The sequence below is a fragment of the Cloeon dipterum genome, chromosome 3, assembly GCF_949628265.1.
Source record: "Cloeon dipterum chromosome 3, ieCloDipt1.1, whole genome shotgun sequence".
Classification (NCBI taxonomy): Eukaryota; Metazoa; Arthropoda; class Insecta; order Ephemeroptera; family Baetidae; genus Cloeon; species Cloeon dipterum.
Window position 1 is genome coordinate 29,693,413 of NC_088788.1, and position 24,396 is coordinate 29,717,808.

At 38.7% G+C, this 24,396-nt stretch overlaps 1 protein-coding gene and 1 long non-coding RNA gene across 2 annotated transcripts; both read left to right on the forward strand.

The window, feature by feature from the left end:
* The first annotated feature begins 3,329 nt into the window (after window positions 1-3,329).
* Window positions 3,330-4,068, forward strand: LOC135940024 (uncharacterized). Its single transcript, XR_010574809.1, has 2 exons — window positions 3,330-3,457; window positions 3,522-4,068. It is a non-coding gene; the product is annotated as an uncharacterized LOC135940024 (long non-coding RNA).
* Window positions 4,069-21,472: 17,404 nt separating this feature from the next.
* LOC135940416 (uncharacterized) lies at window positions 21,473-24,275 on the forward strand. Its single transcript, XM_065485290.1, has 4 exons — window positions 21,473-21,656; window positions 21,755-21,935; window positions 23,661-23,912; window positions 23,987-24,275. Exons 1-3 carry the CDS (start codon window positions 21,631-21,633, stop codon window positions 23,910-23,912), a joined length of 459 nt encoding a protein of 152 aa, XP_065341362.1. The 5' UTR covers window positions 21,473-21,630; the 3' UTR covers window positions 23,987-24,275.
* Window positions 24,276-24,396: the final 121 nt, after the last annotated feature.

Sequence of the window (24,396 nt, forward strand, 5' to 3'; positions counted from 1 at the left end):
CCTAGCTGGTAGATGGAGATGAGAGACTCATTAGGCAAAATCGAAATTGCCGCTTGTAATTTCCGAAACAGCGGTTCAGAAAATTAGATGCGCGTGAAAACAGCTGGTTAATTCGTAGTGTTAATTAGATGAGTATAAAATTGAATGGGTTATTGATTTCTGTTTTTAGCGCAAAGCAATTATTGTCAAATACTTTCCAGTTTTAATGGCTCGTAACGATAACACCAGCTAGTTCACAGGGAACCTTTTTACTTTTCTTCTGTCGTTAATCATAAATCTCGGCAGTTAAAAATTTTAATATTTATTATATGATCCTGCATTTTGGAGACTGATGCTCAACATGTTAATATTTTATAACTGATCTTGCTGATCTTCCAGTCAACATTTGTGAATTTTATTGCCTCATGCATTTTTATTGATTTAGGTTTAAAGTTTATTGTTTTTTCTACAATATTTACTCAAGCATTGATCTCATCCCATGTGTGCTATTACATCACTGCCGAATCTAACGACTGATTAGACGAAGCACTAGAGCACCAGATTTAGCGTGCACAATCGCATATCCACTGAGCAGCAATTTTTGCGCCTTTTTTGCGGTAAGCGTCTTGATGTGTCATCATTTTGGGCCGTTGGAGTGGCCTTCAGAACATACTATATGCGCCTGATAAATTGCAAACGGCGGCACATCCTCTATCATTAGATCATCCATCCTTTCAACCGTCATCCTTCCGAATAATCCATCCGCATACACAGAACGCCTCTAAAATAAACATTTGGCATCCGCGGAGGATTACATGTCCACAATGCATTGTGAAATCTAAGAATTTGGTGCATTAAGAGAACCATATCAATTCCTCGTGGTGCTTGGTTTTTCACTGAAGACAACATGTGCGGTTTATACCCGTATTCTCAACTTTTCCTTTTCACTTTTTATCGGTGAGAGAAAAGAAATTTGGGCCATGAAATTATCAAGCTCGCGTCACTTCAGAACAAAACAAGGTGAAATAATAATTTCCCAAGAGCGGCGGAAAAAACAAGCTAAAGGTGGAAGTTTCTAGATTACGGCCAGCCTTGCTCCACATGTTAAAACCAAGGAGAATAAGATAAGAAAAATTGTAATATTTGATCAAATAAGTGAAAAATGTGCTCAACAGGTGTACAAATAGTAAAGCATCTTTATTCCACTCAAACTAACATTTTTATTTTACCGAAATTATTTTCTATATTTGCTTCACAAACGTAATAAAGGTAAAATTTAAAATCAGTTAGATATAATAGCTACCAGCCAACGCATATAGAATTAAACAAACAAGTAAGGTAATGTATTTATACTCAAAAGCAGGACAATAAAACAAGACCTTCCTCCTTCCTTGAAATTGAAAATAAATTTGTTCGCAAGCCTGGAAAGCTAAGTGCGAAAATATAGCTTTGACGCCTTGACCCACAAAATGTGTGCACATGGCGCTTTGGCGACGACGCTGCGTTTTACTCTTCAAGTGTTGACCCTGGCCAGGGTCGATTTTACTCCAGTGCTGATCATCGCCAAATATAGTGATGTGGATGCTATAAGTATGAGCCAATCAATTATTATCCACGCTCCGCTTGAAGGCAAAGACATTTCACTTTTAACGCCTTTTACGTGCGAGGGTGTTTGCTAGCACGACGACCTCAAAAGGACACGCGTCGATTATAGCAACTAAATGCACAATGCAAAGCGACAGATTTTGTTTGTCGGACCAAAAATTCTTCGTGTGTTCTGCTCTTTTAAATTGACATAAAATTAGAAACACTTAAAATAAAATTAGAATCATATTTAAAAATCAAGTAAAGCAGATTGAGGTTGTGAAACTACTAAATCCGGGTGTGTAGTTTTTTGTTGCTCAACATTTTTATTGTTCAGAAGATTTTGAAGTTTTCTAAATATAAGTAATGATATTGTGTATTTTAATGTTTCAATATTTTACTGTCTGAAACGCATATTATACCAAATCTCATTGTTGAATCTATTTAGATGAAATTCACCCGACGGTTCAAACCTTCCTATTAACCTTAACTAAGTGAGCGATATAATAATGCTGTAGAATATATATTAATATTGAAGAGAAGCCAACCGAATCCATTAGGGCGGACACAGGGTGCGCGAGATCAAGGACTAAGCAAATAGAGCACTCGCAGAATTATTCCCACAAGCATGATTTGCACCGCCTAATTCAATGAGAAGAGAACTACGCAAACTCATGTGATTCTATTTGTCATGTCATTTCAGCACAATTGGACTGCATGCAGAGTGTGCCACAATTTCGCAAACAAGCGAGCACCATATCTGCATTGAATTTGTGGCAAATCAGTCAATATATTTTTCTGGTGTTTACTTTGGGGCCCTTTTTGCAATAAAAGAGACATATTGCCATTTTATATTTTCACTTATCCTTTTTTGAAGATATGTGTAGATTGGCACAACATGGCAAGTGACTAATGGACTTAAAATAGCCGCTGTTTACTACCGTAATATCACCAGGCACTTCTATATTGTTATCTCTAAAACGTTCACTTTTTAATACTTATCATTCATAAATCAATACTTATTAAGTGATATATTATATGATTGCTTATTAATCTTCTTCTACCCTTAAATTAAACTTTCTAAATTTCAAGCATTTTAATTTAACCTAATGGATAAGGTCACTATACATTCTTTTGGATCATGCCAACAATTTGAAATCAATGCCTTAACAACAACCACTCTGGCCATGAATTATGTATTTTTTTAAATTTACCTTTTTATAAATTATAAACTCAATTCTCAATTACTTGATGAAAGAAGACACCAAAATGGTGTAATTTGCATTATTTTTTTTTAACTCTGCTCAGCACAACTTGTGGGCTATGAGCTCACCGAATCCTAATAACACCACCAAGCGGATAACATGGGCCCCGAGTGGCCGCAGAGGAGCTTGGGCCCAATGTGGCCATCTTTTTGCCTCTCCGCACCGAAGTCTTTTATTCCCTAAAGCCGCTGGAATGGTGCAAAAAACAGCAAGTAGTGGTGAGTCGACGCCGGTGCGCCCCCCAGCCCGTTGGGCTTTTTGAGTATTCATTTCGATTCACTCAACTAAGCACCTTGTGCCGTCTCTGACATTGGGCAGCCAGTATATTAGATCCCTGAATGAACTGCTCAATATATATCTCCCATTGCTTTGACACTCCTGAGAACGCCTTGAGACCAGAATGCAATCGCAGACAAAGTTATAAATATGAGGAAATACGTTAATATATTCCTTTTGCAATATCTACAAAATTTTGCGTCAAAAATACTTGATATAGTCAAGTATTTTTTAGCACCCTGTCGCTTTGCTGATTGGAGTAAACCTGGTATAAATACGCACAAACGGCTCAAGTGCGTATCAAAGGTTGTCGAGTCTCGAAGCCAGCTAGAAGCACAACAAAAATGAATAAGGTAAAAATATTGGGTAAATGTTCTCGAAATGTTCCAAAATTTTAAAACGGTTTAAATTTTTCAGGCAATCGCGATCGGAATCATTGCAGCTCTAATAGCATTGTGCAACTGTTTGCCTACTAACGAGGACAACAGGCCTCAGGGTGTAGCATTTTCCGCGGAAGGCGCCAGTGCAACGCCCGCTGCCTCGACCCAAAGGTTGCCTCCTGTGAGGGCGAGCAGCACTACACCCGCATCTCCTGCAAGGCCCTCATCCCCCAACCCTCCTCCGAGGCCCGCCTTGACTCCTGCTGCTGCTGCTGCTGCCACTACTGCAAAAACTGTTCCTGCGACAGCCACTAATACCGCAAAACCGGTCCCTGCACCTAAAGCTCCGACAGTCAACACCACAGGATGCACCATGACTAAGGGTACAAGCCCTGCACCAAAAGCACAGACCAAGCACTAGTCTTGACTGTTATGATATTAACCTGTAAAATATCAGTTTTGATGCACAAAATATTTATTTATTTCCTTCCATTGTAGGTAGTTGTGAACGTTGCATTATGCACTTAGAACTGCCGTATTTTAAATTTCAAAGAAAATAAAAATAGCTCATATATAAACAGCAATTACTTCCTCGCTTCTTTCAATATATAATTAATCCTACCCTGTATGGCAGCAGCATAGTTTCCTCCGCCAAAAGTATTTTTTGTTTAGATTTTGCGGTTCTCTACTTCCGTTTCCATGCGCTGCGGTAAAATCTCCGGGCTGGAATCTGCCACGAAAATTAATTCTTTTGTGTTTTGTAGTATTTTCTATAAATGGCGTATGGCAGCAAAGTTCGAGGAAAAGGGAAACGAGGTTTGGTTTCGCGGTTTCATATCAAACAAGCGCGGGCAAGTCCATTGCTTCATAGCAAAAATAAAAAGGTGTGTTTTCCTAAAAATCTGGAGGCCCTTTTTAAGCAAGTGAGCAGAACAGGCTCTGAACTTGATCCGGTGAACACAATAAAAATCTCTTCATGAAAAACAAATCACACAGTCCACCGTCAGACACACTAACGGAGCAATTATTTTTTAAGAAGGCAGCCGAGTGAGACTTTTCGTGCAGAATTTAATAACGAGAGCCATTATACACGTAACATTTAGAACAAACATGCAATCCTGCTTGAAACCATAGTATTTCGAATCTAGATTTCGGTACTCCGCTGATTTATTCTTTACGTAAGGACAATATAACAGCTTTGATTTTAAGTAAATGATTTGGACGCGTTAAATTATATGGGCTTCTTTCCATAAAAACCGAGGGTTATCCGAAAATTGACTACGCGTATACGCAGCGCACGAGAGGGGGAGGTGAATGAAATGGATTTGCTCAGACTGTGAGAATCCATTGGCTCGAGGAAAATCAGAAAGAGTTCACGTGGCAGCGAGGGTGAAGCCACAAAAGACCACCCGCTGCATAAGTACGTTTTGTCGGCCTAAAATGCGCGCCCAACTGGTCGTCGAAACGCGAGATACCCCATGACGTCAGTGGTGAGCTCGCACGTGACAGCGAAATTGTCGCTAATTACTCAATATTCAGCTGCTTTTTGGCTTCAAGGCGATCAGCGATGATCACTTTCTCCACGCGATGATGATTTCAAAAAATTCACTGTGGGATACATAAATACAATTCATATAGGGATACATAAAGTGTGCAAGATAAATTATTGGTCTGTTATTAATCTAATCTGGTTACTTAATTTTTATTTCATTACTGGCTAAACATTTAATATTATTAGTTCCATCGGAAAAACTCTTTCCTCTTAATATTTCAAGAATGCACTTTCAAATTGCTGTTCCCAATTGAAGTCATCATACAGACAATTTTTGCATCGATTTAGTTAAGTCCCAGTTGACCTGATTAGTTAAATAGAAACTGTCTTAAACCACGTTTGTGCGTTGGAAATAAAACTAACATTAATTTTGGAATTTCAAACTGAAATTTCTATTGAAAAAATTGTTAATATATTATATCTGTGACAAAAATATTTTTTAATGTTTAAATTAGTGCTGGAATATACAAAAAATGAATCGCAAATTCCTCCACCTGGTGACAGAAAATTGCTAAACTAAAAGGCAAGGGACACTCATGTAAATTTTAGATTTCCAGTGGTCACACTAAATGAACAGCTGAGGTGTAATTAAATCTTAGAAACAGCGTGACTTTTTAAAATAATTAAGCCATTTCTCTATGCGAGTTGATTTTTCTACTCTCATTGAGCTGAAGTATTCGTGAATTTCACCAACAGGGTCCACCTACTCGCGAATGCCTGGAGTGCTTTCGAATCGCGCACGACTGTTTTATTATTCAGCTGCTGCAGCGGCACTAAGCAGAAAGAAAGCGTTTTGGTAACCCAGCTAGCAGGCACAAAAATATTTATGGCTTCCTCTCCCTCATGTTAACAATGCATACAACAATACACTATCGTCTTCACAGCATAGGGCAGAGAATGTGTAATGAAAATGCGCTCAGAATATAAAATATTCATTCGTCTGCGAGATTTCTATCTCAAATTCGTTGAAATCTTAGTGATATTTATTTTTCATTTTTGCTTGTTCTCGGAAAATGAAAAGCATCCTCTTAAAAACATTACTACAAACTTGAATGGAAATTAAGGCATTTAAAATGTGAGTCAAGTTTCTCTTTTATTGCATTGAACAATGTATTCAACCTGAATTTTTTCGTGCCGTCGTACTAAGTATGTGATTACAAAAAAGGAATTGGTGACAATCGGCTATTTGTTAAAACAATACAGGCGTTTAATCCTGAGCTCAATGAAAGGTCGCGCGATAGGTTCTTGGAGCAGCGGGTGAAATACTTATTATATTCTATCAATACTCTTACCAACAGGTGTGAGTCTTGGGTCGCGTGTGTCTGGCCAGGCGAGTCATAATGATTTATTCGAGGCTGACGTCACCCTTTTCACCTTACGATTTCCAGTAATATGACGTCAACTTCGCCGACACTCATCGATTCAGCTTGAAATTTTAGGAAGGCGTGTTTTTGCATTTTGTCATACATGAAGCACTTAAACGTCTGTGTGTTTTCCAAAACATTTGAGTTGACTCAGAGGTGTGTTTCCACATCTGGCAGCTCGTTCTGCCAAAACTGTTTATAAAATATTAATTACTAAAGGAGACCTAGAAACAAATTTATTTTATTTCAGAGTCAAAATCATCAACTTGTGTTATACAATATTTCTTTGCTGGAAGCTGTAAATATAAACTAATATTCGAAATGTATATCGTGAATGGCAATAAACGCAAAATGGCTCTGAAATTTTCCACCATAAAAGAGAAAAGTGGAGGTCGGACATAAAACTCCACATGTTCAACTCGCGTGGACGTAATACCATAATACCGAGAAGAATGTGAAGAGCTAGCTGGTTGGCTTGCAAAAAGTATTAAACTAAATTTATCGCACCGCATGCAAACAAGGTTAGCACCTCACACGCGTCCCCTATGCCACTATATTTTCTCCCCTAACGGCTAGAGCTTTTTTACAAACCACCATCGCTTAAGAACATGTCTACTCCGCTAGAAAATTTTAGTTTTCTTCCATTAAAAGCTATGTAGGTGCACGGGAATGCTGGTTTTCAACAGAAATTGATCATAAAACTCATATAAAGGGACGCTCACTGATGAGCAAAAAATCTGCTTAAAACTCCGTGATTAATTACAGGGCCATTTTGATATTAAAAATAACACTTGCAGCGTAAACTTCGTATATACTGAGCTTATTGATGAACTTCAAGCGATCTTATCGTTTTACTGAACAACAAACCATCGTTAATAATTCGATTACGTTATTTTCATACTTTCACGAGCGCTGGGATATAGTTAAAAAATTATCTCTATATTAATTATAGTTATGCATTTAATTAATTTTCAGCCCTGAAAATTTCGCTTCACTTTAGAAAATTCCCATAACGTCTTTTGACCTAGACGTTTTTTGTGCGCAGCAAAAGGCAGCAACCTGCGTGCTGGCACTTTTTATCAGCTGTCTTTAAAAACCACTTTTCCGCGTTGATCGCGAAGCAAATATCGCAAGCTTGTCAACGAGCAGCGAAAAAATATAAGCCTCTATCGGTGGACTCAGATAAGAAGCACTTTTATTGCCTCCTTCAAATACTAATTTACAACCAAATTGCCACCTTTGCCAGATTTTTATCGTCTTCTGCTGCGAGAAATTTATGTGACGCGCTTTGAAATGACGTCATTCCCGAAATATTTCTATAGAAATTGTTGTAACAATAATTATTTTCTTAAATCTCTCGATATGAAATTGGATTTACATTTATAAGCAAGAACTATGTAGTTACCAAATCAATTAAATCGAATTTCTAAACAATCAAGCTCGTTGGCTGGCATTGTTAAGGCTTTCGCAGGAGTGTCAAAGCAATGGGAGATCGGGAGATGTCTGAGCTTTTTGGGGATCTTTTAATACTGGCTGCTAATGTCAGGAATGGCAAAGGGTGGTTATTATTATTATTATCATCTTTAATTATAAAGTGACTCGAAATGCTCAAATAGCTCAAGAGGCGCACCGGCACCGACGCTCCACTTGCTTTCGCACCTTTCCAGCGTCTTTAGGGACAAATGTCTGGCGTTTCAATCAATGGCCTCGGTGCAGAGAACCAAAAAGATGCCAAAATTCGGCCCAAGCTCCTCTGCGGCCACTCGGACCTTATGTTATCCGCTCGGTGGTTTAATTTAGACTCGGTGAGCTCATAGTTCACTGGAAGTGCTGAGCAGAGGCTAAAAATTACCATATATGTTTCTACACACTGATGTAGCTTAAAGGAATATTTCCCGGCAGTAAATACAGGCATTCGTAATCACCGCAATATCGTCTGCACTCTCTCAATGTAATATATAAAACCAAGGCACGCCGATGGCATTCCTCTTGTGCTATTGATACCTATGCAGCCCTGGTGTATTTCATAAAGGGAATGCGTTTACGAGTACAACACAATAACGTATCCGCTGCCGACAGAAAGAAGAGAGCCGCGGATATACTTGTACATCTATCGCGTATACGTATATATTTGCCGATTGCGGCACTTACTCCCATTTGCTGTGACTGACTGCCTTTTAGTGTGTGAGAGAAATCTCCGCGCGAGTACGCACTACATATTGCTTGCTGAGTTATCCCACTTTGGCCGTGAAGCAGTTTCAAATAACAAGGCCATTGAACCGGCATGAATTTTACACACACGCAATGCAGCCACCGTATCATTCCGGAGTAAACGAACGGGCATCCTCTGCTGCGCTCTCGCAATTTTTCTTCCTCGCTGTCTGCACCAATCGCCCGCATACCTCCTTCAATTAATTTTATTTTAACTATTTCGCCTAGCAAAAAATATGTCGGACGAAAAACATCTCATCATCCGGGTGCTCAATTAAGCAGCTCAAAGATCTCACAGACAAAATTTTCTGCTCCATGGGACTGATTAAAATAATCGATTCGTGAAATACTCTTTAAAGATAAACCAAACTTTCAAAGATTATAAATAAATTAGACTTTCCGTGTAAAAATTTAAGAAATTTGTATTAAAAACTAAATTTTCTAATGAGGCTAATGCACTTGAGGAGATTTCTATTTTAGATTAAATGCAGCTCTTTGGTGCGAAGCGAGTAATATCTATCTACCGAAAGCTAAATAATCAAACATCTTTACTTGCCATTGTGTTCTGACAAAAAATTCTTAAATAATATGGCACGTATCGATTCCTTGCTGTGACTCGAGCTGAAAGCAAGAAGAGCGCTTCTTTTCAGAAAGATGGTAGATCTCATTTGAAATTCACCACCCAAGAGAATGCGCGAGGCACACATCAAGGAGAGCGAAGGTGCTCAATATTTATCGCGAAGTCAGCGCATTTGGATGAGAAAATAGCGCAAACGTTGCAAATAAGGAGAGATTTATTGTTCTCTCCTGCGCTGCTCCCGCACACTCCAGCGCCACCGCCACACACCGCGTCTTTCCTATTGTCGAATAGCAGGAGTGGCTCCAGCAGTGTGCAATTTCCACTGTCATTATCAGCGGCTTTAGCTGTCGCGTCCGTTTGAAGATTTGCGCCAACTCGGCGTATATCAATGTGTTTGCCGAGAAATTGACGGCTCTATTAGCGAAACTTAGGTGTGGCGGCGACACGCTCTAATCTGCCCGGCTGCGGCACTTGCGCGTCGAATCAACACAATGATTAATGCTTTCTTTTGATTGTGGGTGCATAATGGACATGTGGATACAACAATTTTCATTATTATCATTGTCAGAGTGTCTAGAACTCGTGTTGGACTCCTACGCAAAATCTGGAAGTAATTAACACTTTCCCATTATATTATTTTAAAATTTTGTCGAGAATAATACTCTAATAACTTTTTTAGAGTTTATAGTAACGTGTAAATTAGGGTTAGTGAAAATATCTCTGAATCCATTTACTGTGCAATAAATTTCAAGAATTAAACATTATTTGCGTCTTTCGGTAATGGTTGATTGTTTGATGTCTAAGCGAAAAGGCCGTCTAACATTTTTGCGGAAAGGAGGTCGTATCCGGACATGACTGCTTCGCCTGATTCTGCTGCTCCTTTCTATTCTTTTTGACAAAAAGAGATGCAGTTTGACCGGTTCCTTACTACAAGTACCGCGCGCGCGAGTGATTGAGCTCGTCTCTCTCTCTCTGTTTCCTAGTCTCTCAGCCGCGAGCTCGCATTTGATATCATATAAAAAGCACATTTAAATTCCAGTTTAACAGAGCAATTATAAAAACATATAAAACCCGTCTGCGCGAACGTGCAAATTGCTGTTTAATATTCTGACGAAGCGGATCAGGTTGCTTGACTCATTTGTTTTGATGAAAATTGAGCTCTTTCCCAGCAAAACATGTTACGATGGATTTTTTGTCATTTTCTTAACCTAGATTAGATATAAATGGAAAAAACAGTAATTTTTCACGAGGAAATGACATTTTAATTACACAGCGCAATACAATCTTATTTGTGTATTTACTTAAAGAATTTAAATAGATTTTCAACGGGAAAAATAGTTTTCCACTTTAAAACGATTAGGTTTCTCTTAAGAATGTTATGTTATATAGACCCTGATAATGATAAGCCTGCTAACAGCCTCTTAAAGATTTATGGCGTTCTCTTAGTCACGCAATGCTTTACTTTGCAAAAAGCTTTGATTCGCAAGAAAGGCAATGTGAGACGCGAGCAATTAGTTTTAATTAGGATTCCATATGTTACACTCAGTCAGCTTGACTTTCCTTACGCAGAATCACTGTGTTCGTTCGCTGCAGAGCTGATGTACAAAAATGTTGCTATGCACGCTTCACCAAAGGAGGATCATAAGCTGCGATGCCACGTATAGCAATAAAATTAAAATTATTGCGTGCCAAATGCTCATTCCGAATCCTAATTGATCGCTGGGTTATATGTTATGTTAACAACGGCTGGGCAAAATTTATTATAGAGGTTTCATTGCCGGATTAAGTCACGTGGTCAGCCGTCGTGATTTTTGCCATACACAAGTCGCACAAGCTACAGCAGGTGCTGGATCAAAATTAAAAAGTGCAATATTCAGAGAAAAGGGTTTTGCTGTTATTGAGCTGTAAGTTAAACTTTAGTAGAAAAATTAACAGACTTCCCAGAGTCAAGGATTCGCAGCTGACACTCCAATCAAACACATATAGATCGAACACAAAAAGATCTCAGAGAGGGACAGATAGTAAATTAAGCATTTATAATTATTACTAATTCTCATTTAATTTTACAAGCCCAAAAATCAGATCCAATTACTTCAATTTAGTCGACCACATGTGTGAGAAACAAAAATTTGCAGCATTTAGTCGGCTGGCTGCGAACCAGACCAATTTATTATATGAAAGGTTCCTCTCTGCAGAGCAGGTTTCCATATTTAACCAGCGGCTCTAAAGTTATTTGGCTGAAATCGGACTGATATTTATTCGACGGACTGAATTTCCTTTCAGTCTCGGCGAAAGTTCGGATCAGCCCACCCTGCCGCTTTTGCCAGTGCAAATTTTCTTGACCTGGATACCCGGTTGGCACATCGCTCGCCACATAAAAGTCGAGGTTTGTGTGCTTACACGACTGCGAGTCCCTCCGCGCGTTTCGTTTTTGTGTATGAATGGAGCTTGGAAATTCGCGACCAAATATGGGTACATGTATATAAACAGCTCAGGCACACACATGTGGTTCAGCCCCACTATTCTGAGAGACGTGACCCCTGCCGTCCCCCCTCCCTCCCCTAGATGCTGTGCAGTCGTGTGTCAGTGCTCGCTGAATGCAAGGGATAAATGAATGTGTGTCATCCGACAATGAGTGCGTGTTTTGCTTTTCTCGCCTTCATAATTATTCCGCTGAGCTTTGACTTTTTACACACGCGCTTTGCACAGCTGGTGCTGAGAAGTGATGGTTTTTGTCTGCGAGATGAATCTTTAAAGGGGAGGTTGTCGAGGGAGGGATCGATTATACGTGCGTCATTTTCATTTCCCGCTGAGTGAGAAGTATTATTTTTTTAGAAAATGGAGACTAAAATTTAAAATTCTTAAATTAAAGCACAGCCGATTATAATGCAAATGAAATTAAGCTTTCACAAAAATCATTTTCAGTGTTATTTTTTTGCTGCATGAGAGTGTCATGTGCGTTAAATGGAGAGTCGTTTGCGCGGACCTTTTACAGCATCAGTCTGCGAAAAAAAGCATCCATAAAACTGCTTTCCAAATTAGGCAAAATATGCTTACAGCGAAAAGCGATAATTAATCATGGGGGGCGACCATCTGACTTGTGTTTCGCAACAATTTTGACGCACTGGCCGCACTCGAAATGAAAAGTCGACGGCGTCAAAAAAGCTGTTTTGCATGTGGAGAACGATCGCCACTGGCGTCAATCCTGGCAACCATATGGATCTGGCCATTAAAGGACCACGACCGCGTTTGCCCATATTTGTCCTCTCTGCGCTGGTTGAGTGTATATTGGCCTACAATCTCAAACGACCGGGGGCTATTAAAAAACAAACGTGCGTCGGCCGATTGACAGAGGCTTGCGTTGGCCGCTGGAGTTGGAGGCGAACATTTTCAAACACAAAAGTCATTTCTTTCGTGAACAATGGCATTAATAAATGCAGCGCTCCAATGGCTTTTGTGAGTGAAAAACGTCCGCTTGACTGGACCAAGCTTTGGCAAATAATATGACTTTAAAGGCCGCTTGCTCTCTCAGCTGCTTTCTGTCGGGTCTGTTTGGAGATCTGCGCTCTAAATGGACATCCTGCTGTCATTCAATTAAGCTCAGCTTGCTTTATTTGTCCCTCAGCCAGGTATTGTGATTTGCAGAGATGGGGGCGCTTTCGTGCTATGCAAATAAATCAACGAAGGCTCTCTCTTTGCCTGCATCATTTCGTCCCTTTTGGAGATAAAATTGACCTGAGATTGTCATTAATTTGTGAAACGTTCTTTAGAAAGGTGGAATTTTCCTAAGACTATTGGGAGTGTTCTTACACCCCGGTGCACTTCAACAATGCTCTAAAAGTTACAGGTATATTTTTAATTCTTGTTTCATTTCTTAGACAGTGAATCTCTGACATTTTTCTTGTCAAAGGCTATATAAATGTAAGTTCCAGTAGAATGCATAAGACCTTTTTAATTGATTACGCTGCTCTAACTATAATTTTGAAATATCTTATAAAATATTTATTTAATGGAAAGAAAGCTTAGGTCATAAAGATTGTCAGAGTATGATTAGTTTTTAATTTGTCTAAAACAAGAAAAATACGTAAAATATAAAAAATCGACAAATTATCTTCGACTTGGTCGTTTGAGCTGGCATCATACAGCAGAACTCACCATATGGCGAAAGAGATCATGTATATATACAATGGAGAAAAGTAAACACAGCGTCCGAGGAGTGAGAGAACCGCGAGCAATAAAGCAACCCTTGGAATGGAAGCTCACGCGTGCATTTGTGTTCGGACGCCCATCCACGCGGATAGAGCACTGCTAATGAGCACCGAATACGCCAACCAAGGCAGGCTCAATTATCATTTTACAGCACAATTATAAACGCGCGGTTCTACTCAGAAATCGATATATGATCATTTAATTAGACCGGTGCTTCGCGTTCCGATTTTCGCACTCGACGAACTATGCGTTATTAAAGTATAAAAGGCACGCCAATTATACGGAACGAACGGCCTGCTTCCTGTCTCCCTTTTGTTCAATTAATTTCATCCCAATTCGTCCGAATGGGAGTTTTCCTAATTTTAACTTTTGAATATGAGCCTTTTGAAAATTTCTACAAAATCATGTGAAAAATTTGCATTATTTTTTCACTAACCATTTCTGAGACGCTGCTCTTCGTATAATTATATAAAATTAAAATCTTTAGCAAAAATAAAAAAAAATTGCGGGATTGGCAAGAAGTGTAAACAGATTAAATAATTTCTTTCCCCTATCATAAGTCGCAACCACAAAAAAAACTTTTTGTCTTCATTTTATGATGCAGCAGACAACTAATATTCTGAAATCTACTAATTTGCTTGTCCGGGCGCAGGTTGGAAGGAGTGGAGGCGCGTCCACGCATGGAGCATTGATGTGATTAAATTGTCTGCTCTCGGATCTGTGCATTCAGCATTATACGTTCCTCCCATCCGGTTCTCATCCACACAGGGTGAGAAGCCGAATTATTTAACGTGCCTGCTTGGCGTGTCCCGTCATTAGAAATGAGCACACACATGTAAGTGCCGCACAGTGATTAATTTGCATGTTTTATTTGTCCAGCCGGCACATGTTGCGTCCAACTTCGCGGAAATAAATTTAATGAGTCGGTGGGAGTGATGCATGACACTTGCCGAAAACACGTTTTTTGCTTTCCTCTCTCAACGATTTGAATTTCTCGCATTTAATCAACCGCGTCTGCAAGTCGGTGAGAGATAAGTTTATTGCTTAATATATGCCAATGACCGAGCGCAACTATTTTATAATTGGCTGCCTGGCACATGCATTTCAAGTCAACAAAGATAAAGTGAAGGCCGTTCGTGTGATGGTGTGATAATAATTGTGGGATGCTCATTATCGCACTAGCTCAGCCATCCCTGCCGCACGCCAGCCGTGAAATTAAATGGCTATATCTTCGGCTAGTTTATCATGGCAGCCTTCCCAGGCTCGTGCAAAGTTGACTCTAATTAAATTTGATCTCATATCCTCAGTACAGGGTCAAGAGGTCGATCCTTCCCTTATCTAGATTATTAGTCATTGATGCAACAAATAGATTTTAACTTATATATAAGAACGTTTACAATTTTAATCTTCTTTTTTCATGATATATCGGAACAACTCTCTAGCTTTACGACACCTTTTAATTTCTAATTTTATTTTCAGTTTGTGGTGAAACGTGAAAACCAGCTTTAAAATATTTGGTAATAATATTATGCAAAGGCGTCAATTTTTATCTATCATGAATTCTGTTGTCTGTTTTCAAAAATTTAAATTTATTCTAAACATTTTGTTTTCAAAAGTTCCACCAAAATATAGTCTTGTTGTTTGTCCTAATTTGTGTAACCCCACTGTTTGTTTTTAATAATATTAATAAAAATATATTTTCACAAAAGGGGTTTATGTTAGCATTTATTATTTTAACTCCTCCACATATTGAAATAGCAGTATCAATAAAAATTGATAACATCTAACAGAAAAACGAGTATCTATTAATTAAGAGTAAAGCTGTTGTTGGATTATCCGCTTCCTTCGCGAGATTTGTTCACCAACTTGATTCATTCGAGACTCTCTGACTCAAAGATGATAACAATTATCAGCAATATTCAATGAACTCAATTTATTTACGCACGTGATTCACAAAGTTCTTCCGTCACGAGAGAAACGCCTCCACTTGCGAAACGAGCTATCTATTTTATCGCTGCTTTTCCTGGAGAGCCGTTCTTTTACAGCGAACGCGTCGGCGAGCCCGTGGAGCTTTGCTCATATTTAGTTTTGTCCTTTTTAGTCGGCAAGGTGACGTGAGGACAATACTCGCTCATTTTCGAGCACTTCTCGACTGAAGCTGTTCACCCCTAGGGCTGCGAGCGAGCGAGAAACATCTCTTAATAAGGCCATAATCGAGAGAAAACTGGCGAGCTATATAAAGAGAAATGCCGGTTGCATCACTGCTCGGCGGCGCGTCGTCGTCACTCGATCTGCAATATCATTGCCTTCTGCTGCTGCTGCTCGGCGCCACCTTTTTTGTTTTCCGCCGTCTGCCCGGCTCGCCGCATGGCCTGATCGGCCGCAAATTGTTATATTTATTTGCCGGTGAATTAAAAATGAAATTCGAGTCGCGCGGCGTCTCGGCTTCCTTTTAGAGAAAAAGCAGCATTCGTTAAACGCACTCTCCATATTTGAGGGGAGGTCCAATTCACAAGTGTCCATTTACAGAATCTCACGATGCCTTTGTCTCTCGCCGGGTGTGTGCGACTTGAGTGAGTCGGAATTGCGCCTTTAAAGGAGATTGAAAAAGCATCGCAAAGCCAAGGCTCAGTACTTTGCACCAGCCTCCTCATCAAAGATATACTTACGCTTTCGCGCAGACCACACTGCCTGACAAGAATCATCCAAGCAAGAAACCAGCTTATCACCATCGATTTGGTTTTGTAAAAAGGCTCGCAGCGAAGATTGCAGCTTTATGTTCACCGAAACAATTGTTTTCTCCGCTTGACTGGCAGCAAATTCTCATCGCCCGTAAGGTTTATTTTTAGATTAAAAAGGAAGGCACAAGAGATAGTTCGTTGTTAAGTTTAATCCTTTGTTATAAGAGTTTTATCTGAGGAGGGCTCTGATTTAGCAATAATGTGGCAAACCATAGTTGAGAAGCATCATCAAAAACTACATGGGTGTGCAAAAAAATGCAGTGATGAAGCCCAGGCCTGTGAAGGACCTCCGAACTGATGAGAGCTTTGGCTTAAAATGTCATACTACTCCTTGAGCCATTCACAAAACGCTGAAGAGCAGTAGCGAGTTGGAGTGCTTTCGCAGTTCCCTAAAATACTTATTTTAATCAGTCTCTTCCGATTGATTGGAGTTTGAATGAACTTGCATCTCAGGCTATTTAACAAATAATCAACAAAAATAAATTTATTTCCTTTACACACTTCTTAAAATTTAATTAAACGTTTTACGCCAATTTAGCCAGCCGCGAAGAAACCTTGATAATAATTTAACGTGCCGTGCAATTTACGAAATTAAAACCACGCCTGAAAAACCGCACACTAATTGCTGAGACGTGAACTCGTTCGTCGGCGGTCGGCGGAATCAGACACCGTCGCTTGAGTCACGAGCACATCCACCAATTTTATATAGGCTCCTTCAATGGGTTTATTTGGATATGGCTGTTCCCTGTAGAGAATAAAAAATTATTGTTGGTGATTTGACGTCAGTTGAGCATTTGAAAAGGATGAGATCAAAAAAGGAATTAGTGTGGAGGCGATATGACTTTCAGGCTTGCTGTCACGCAATCAGAGTATGAGAGAGGGCTCGGATGCTGCATTTTTTTATTTTAATTTTTGATTCCCATTCAGCCATGTGTGTGTGTGTGTGTGGTTTGATATGGATGGTGGGAAACAAATTAAAATAGTAATTACATACATATGCCTCGCGTCTGCGGTGGGTGATGTGTGAGGATCAAAAGAGAGTCCCGCTGCGATGCAGTCTTTCGGGAGTTCATTGGCCAGCAGAGCATAAAAGTAACCGTTTAATTAATTGCCTTTGACCCAACTGAAGTGTGAATTGTGCAGAGCTTGTTAATTTTAAATCAAAATATGGGAGAGCGTTGCTATAGCTTGGAGAATTTCGACTGCGATTCCTTCGAGTCATTTAATTTTGGAGAAAATCCTTTATCATTTTAGCAGGTGACTTATTCCTATTATAATTTCCTCTTTGAATCTGCAGTAAGATGCTAATGGCGATATTCATTTTAAATTTAATAACGGAAATAAAATATGTTTTCTTCTTTCAAATTTCGTATAAATTTGTATAAAATGCCCGTCCTGAAGTGAAAATATTTGTGTCTATTATTCTCCTTCGTAGTCCATCATGTTTCATGCTTGCATTCCAGCAGTTTCTTCATGCTGTGAAAATGAACATTGTCCTTTGATGTGACGGATCAAGAACTTGACATTACCTATTGTGTTCACTTCGCCTTCACAGTTGTCAATATAAAATATTATATAGTCATATGTAATAGAGAAGACATGTCTTTAGTTTTCCTTTCAATAAGAACACGAGCGGGACACGCTGAGCGCGAGTATGAATATTGATGTCACGCACTTCCTCCACTCATTGAAAATCGAAATTGTTTTGTTTGTGCGAGTGCGTATATTAATTTCGCCATCATTCATTTATATCAGTACTCAAGGCATAATGCAAAGCGACAGGAATTAATAACCTCAAATGGATCGGCCCGCATGGACATAACAACGCGTGCCAAAAATCCTAAACTGCCAAGGTTAGCCTCGGCTGGACTAGTGCCAACTGCAAACAGCCAAGTCTCTCTATACGCTCTATACATTTGCGAATTTTCATCAGGGAGTGGTCCCTCAGCCGCCGCTGGAAGCCCAGCAGCGATTATTATACCAACGATTGTTCTCTTGGTCTCTCCGTCTGTACCCCACAGTCACATCATTCGCCTTGCGCTCTGTTGATCTCGTGACTTGAATTCTAGGCAAATGGGCCATCGGTCAATCTAAATTATTTAGTAGAGGCAGACGGGCGTTGCGCCGTCAAACACTCAAAATCACGCGATATCTATAAATGCAGCCCGCTCTCATTGTTGCGTCTCAAAAGTGTTTATTGTCGTCAGTTTCATGACGGCGCCATAATGGAGTTTTCCATTGTGATTAACTCGATGAATAATTGTAAATTTGACTCATATTTTGAAACCACAGGTGTGCGAGAATAATGAAGTAAAATCCTTTCGCCAAAGTAAAAAAAGTAAATATTATTCATACTATAATATCGTTAAGGATGCATAATTATATTTAAATTAAGGTTGAAATTGAAGTAAATTGGCTCACTTCCGCTGTAGATTCAAAATCAATAATATCATGACTAAAGAAAAGTGAGAAATCTTACCAAACACTCATTAAATTCTTTCCTACCTGCTTTGAAAGTGTCGTAATATATTTATCATTTTAAAACAATTTTTCAAAATACCTATTTATCGTGATTCATTTATAGCTACCTGAAATAAGCTATTTCTCATAGTTTTATGACCTGAAATATAAAGCAGATCATAAATTTCATAATTTAACTTTTTCACGTAAATTTTTTAGAATCAAATTTCCATTTCATATTAATAGTTAATAAAACACTTTAGGTTATCTCCATTTATATCAAGTCATTTAAATGTGATAAATTTGAGCCATCTACCACATATCCAGTGACGGAATTTCCCTATTTCCGATTGACAAATAATACGTTACTTCGAAAACAATTCTCTGTCAATAGCCGACATCAGTCAGACAATAACTTGATTTTTTGTATAGAAAAAAAGCTCGGGTGCTGCTGAGGCCAGAATTAACTTCGTTGTTATTATTTTCCCCTCGTGCAAAAAGGAATTCCCTGGCGATCGGTGCGGAGCCGTATGCTACTGCAGAGCACCAGCATAATTTCCCCGCGGCTGGCGCTGGCACGCAGACAGCGTGAGCTGCGAACTTCCCTACCACACCCCAGACAATGTTCCTCCCTCCTGGCCGGGGTTGCAGAGGCGTCGCATCTCGCCCCCTGTCGCCCCGTGGGCAAATAAATGAAGCAACAACAGCGTGGCAGACCGACCACCGCGCGAACGATCCGAGGGATCGGATGATTCAGTCACGCAGACACTGACCAAGGCCCGCGCCTTCCGAGTTTTTCTTATGCGTCACGCACGACACACACAATGACTCATCGAGCGGCGAGATATAGCTAGTGCTCCAATACAAGATCAGCGCGATATATAATGTATTGTTTTATTTGTTTCCAAAAAGGGATTATGTAAGGTTTAGATAAAGAGTTTTTGAAAACCATTTTTTGCATACAAATGGAAATAAAATAAATACATAGCTTTTTGGGAGAATGCTCGGCGTTTGCGAAAAGAGTGCAGAGAATCTTTCATGTGCTCTCTGGCAAAAAAATGAAAGTTGCACCATAACATTTTTATGGAATATACGAATAGCCAGAGAAAATGAAAGATAACCCTTTGATTTTCAAAGAATTCTATTATTCATTAGAGTGGAGCAACATTGTTCTCCTCATAAATATCACATGACATTGTACCTAATATCGTAATTCAAAAGGTTTCCGGACAACAAAGAAGTGATTTCTATGTTCCTTGCGTCTATACTTTTGGAAATTTGTATGATGCTTCGCATAATGATTTATTCTGATTAAAAGATACCATAATTTTTTAAATTTTTTCTGACTTATGGAAGATGTATTTTAGGGAAAAGCAAATAGTGAATTTTCTTGATTTCTGCAACCGTCTTAAAGCAACCAAAAGGGTATAAAAAGACACCATTTTTGTCCATGATATGTTACTATTGGTATTCTGATGAGGTAAAAGAGCGTGGAGATATTTAATCTGTATTGATGACTGCTGGCTAACACAAAACACAAAGTGAACTTTAATTATACACACACTATGTAAATATTTAATATAGAAATTCATAATACAAAAGGTTGCCTTAACTCCGTAATATAATAGGATACAAACTGTAGAATTGAAATGAAGTTAAAGTCTATTTTATTTTTGCTCTTTTTATCCCTGTCCTCGGACCGGGAAGGGCGCGCACTGCACTAGCACGAATGCTGAAACCCGGGTCCCAATAACACCGCGAACGGATAACATGGGCGTACCAGGGCGCACAGGGACCCATCCCACTCAAGGGCCACTTGCCCCCGCACCGAGGACTGCATTGAAACGCTAGACATTCGTCCCGTAAAGCCAAATCACGCATGCTGGAAAGGTGAAATCAGCAAGTAGCTGGTTGCTATACTATCATTTTAGTTAAAAATACCAAGAAAAATGCCCTCGCAGATGTAATTGGTTTTTATTCAAATTCCAAGAAGTAAATTTTTTCACGATACAATTTTTTAAGTTCCTGCAGAGTTGTGAGATTGAGTGTGGCATTCATATAGACAGGCTGGATATATCTTGTTTAAAGTTTTCTTTTTAAACTTTTATCTCAAATAACAGGACGTACATAGTGGTTTTGATTCTGGCACGTCGGCCTCTGTTTGCTTCGTTGGTTTCTAGGGCCTGGCTTTGGCTTCCGCATCGAAAAGCATAAACATAATGAGACAATCCAAATAAAATTGTTGAAGCTAGGTTAGACAAAAATTTCTAAATAATTTTATGAAGTTCAACTTGTTGCGCTAGAAATAAAATAAGTATTTTCATTCATTTAAAGACAAGCATACCGAGTGATGCGGAAATTCTTCATTTGACACCCAGATTTAAAGAAAAATCGGAAAAATCATTCCTTTCCAGCAATGAGACACATCAATTCAGATGTGAAACTTAAAAATTATTAATGGTTTATTGCATTCCAAACACAATATAAATGGAAAACTAATTATTTATTTAATTTTGTTAATGCCATTATGCGCACTTTACCTTTTTTAACAAAAAATGTGTGCTCCATTGAGTTGAATAGCTGAGAGCTCTACTAACTTAGAGTAGAGACGAGAAATAAGGTGTAAATTTTGTGCATTAATGTACTTGCAGTCCCTGTTAGTATTACTTTATGTTACTTAAATTATTATAATTTTAAATTTCATCCTTTTGGCTTTTCGGGAAAGGTGCGTCGCGTGAATTACAAGAGTGCCTAAAGTTAGACTTCTCGCTTCACACGTATAGCAGGTAGTAAAACTTTCATCCGCAAGGGGGCAGCATCTGAAAGATATCGAAACGGTCCAGCCAATGATAGCTCGTATTTTGAAAACGTCGAAGTTGAAAAGAAAACAGTGTTGTAAAATCATTCCGCAGTCATTGAGTGTGCAACGTGATGCAGTTTTTCACTCATTTTTGACATTGCACGCTGAACAAGACCGACTAGAGTCAGCAGACGTAGTTCCTGAGACACTCGAGTCTCGACCTGGAAGGATGTCACTAAACGAACAGCGACCGAGGCGAGTGCAGATGAGGCACAAAGTGTGGAATGGCTTTGTTACCCCTCAAAGTATTTCGACATGATCTTAAACGTTGATGGCTACTTTGAAATTTACAGCAGGAAGAGGTCGTTGCAAGATTGTGACGACGGCGCCTGTGATTTTGTCCCACTGTCCAAGAGGATCAACAACCTTCACCTGACAAGACCTGTGATTGGCGACGAGGCATTACAGGGCGCCCATAAAGTGGAAGCTCACCACAACCACCACCATGATCTTCCAGCCCCCCACCAGCACAATGTAATTTTTTTGTATTTGGGTGAATTTAGGATGGTTTACCCTCATACTAGAAGCATTTACTGTTATTTGGCTAAGCGTAAAATGCAGCTATCTTGATAATTATTGCATTTCACAGAGTACCTGATAGTTACTAATCAGAAAAATTAAATTATAAGTCAGTATAGCAAACTGAAAAAAGGAAACATTAATTTGGTCTCCAGTCTCCACACTTTTAGTTTATGCCACTATTGACGAATTAAATTATGTTTATTTTTTATAGAAACTAGCGTTATTTTTGTAGTGGCAAGCACTTCAATATCATCTGTTATATGGAAATTATACAAAAACCAGTTTCACAAATTAATTTCAGTTGTGATTTAACAGGAGTGTGTACGGAAATATTTCATTGAATTCTTGCTTCTTTTACTGTACAGTTGTTGAAGTTTGGCCCCTCAGGAGTGATCAGCAGTACTAAACCACCTGTAAAACAAAATCTAGGCTGCGGAGTTAGCTTTGTCTCTTTATTGATGTGCCAAAATATAAAAAACAAGGCTATTTTTGTTAACATTACTTTAAATATCTGGAGGGAAGAGTTGAAGTTTTTACATCTGTCGCAATATCAGGAGTGCATTTGTCAGCGATTTTGGCAATCTTCGAACTAGAGAAAAAACTGATTTTACTTATTAGCAAATGGAGTACACAACTTCTATCATCCAACTAGCTTGCACTCCTACTTTTCCTGCGTTTCTTTCAGGACATAACATTAATTATAATATTAAACAGTTGAGTGTACAAGAATTTTGAGGAGAAGAATGGAACAGAATTTCTATTTGCAAGAATAATTCCTCTTTTGTATATTTAACATATTTACAGAACAATCGTGTTGTAAAAATGTGAAAATATTCGTAAAATTAGTTAAAAATTATTATTTGACTTATTACTTTCTTAGCTAAAATGACAATATCTCTAAACTGGTTTGGATTAAAAAAATGCTTTCATACCAGTTCTCAATTTAGTTTGTTCCTTCAAACACAGGAAAATCCGGAAAATCAAATAATTATCTCACTAAGGAGAAATTTGACATTAAAGTAATCGCAGAAACTCGATCATCATAAGACTCTTCATCAAAATATACCATTTTGCTTGGCATATGCTTGCAAAAAACCAAAATTACTTTGTTACCATATATGTTGCTGAATGCTACATCTAGTCACATCACATCTAGATCGTGATGATTTCATTAGAAAATCAATGCGTTGGTGTAATGCCAGCTGCTAATTTTTCATTGATAATGAAGCTATTTTCCTTGCTTTAGAGTATATTTCAATTAAAAAATGGCTTTGGTCTGGTTTAACTAGCAATATTGAGTCTTATAGAATTCAAACATGTTATGAATTTCATATATTTTTCCTTAAAGTTATAATTTAGTTAAACGCACGTCCAAAATACGAACTCATTTTAGATTTTAATAAGAATGCCTATGCTTCTCTTTCCATTTGTAAAAAAGTTCCATGAACTGGCTATTCATAGGAAAATAGTAAACGCTCCTTGTGTTGCTTGGGTTGCACCCAATTTGTTCACAAATAAACATCCTGTGAATAAGAGACGCTTAATGAATGTGAGGTCCTCGACATCGTGATTATATTTTCAATGTCTTGGGTGCAATTCAATTGTACCGAATTTAGAATCAGTATATTTTACAGACTTCTTTCTTGGTTAATTTTTATGCTCTTTTTTATCTTCCAGGGACACAGCTCGAATGGTTTCATGAACGGCGTTAATGGTCACAATGGGTTGCCGGAGACTAACCAATACCAACAGCAACCATCGCCTGGACCATCAACCGTTGCGCCTTGGGTCACCGACCAAATGATGGCGCAATACGCTCCCCAAATCGAACAGGTGGACAGCCCGTATTACTATGAGCACAACAAATTGCTGTTTGCACTGTACTTGGAAAGACTGCAGAGGAACCCTCAAAACAGACCCTTATCTTGAGTATGCATTTTAAATCAAACAGCAACTATAAGTTATTTTAAGCATCCTTGTTGTAATAATAATTATTGTTAAAGATCAAAGTCACTCGGTCAAATGATGTCTTTCTGAAGTTGCATCTCTATGTTTTTGATCTGTGAGCTAGACACCACAATATTTCTTGACTGCCAATAATAAAACTGCGCATCTCCCACATTGGAGCTGAATGGATTCAACAGATCTTGTAATTAATTAATGCCACAGTATGGGCTGGTTGAAATGTTTCCCCTTCATATGTGTGATGCTATTACAGCTGTAACCTTAAGAATTTTAAAATGTGATTTTTTTAAAATTCAAGTTCATCAATAAACAAAATAAAACTCAAAATCTGGTCTCATTATCAATGTAATGTTGAGTAAATACTCGAAGCGATTTATTTTGCATGCAGTGGAACGAGATCTGCTCTGCTGATGCGCCTTGTTGCAAAATTACGTTCTTGATGGGGGGA

What these genes read in the sequence shown, in the direction of transcription:
- LOC135940416 (XM_065485290.1), top strand. Translation starts at nt 21,631, where the DNA reads ATGTCACTAAACGAACAGCGACCGAG. An exon ending in CTAAACGAACAGCGACCGAG is followed by an intron (nt 21,657 to 21,754) that starts GCGAGTGCAGAT and finishes TGAAATTTACAG; the next exon opens with CAGGAAGAGGTCGTTGCAAG. An exon ending in CAGCCCCCCACCAGCACAAT is followed by an intron (nt 21,936 to 23,660) that starts GTAATTTTTTTG and finishes TTTATCTTCCAG; the next exon opens with GGACACAGCTCGAATGGTTT.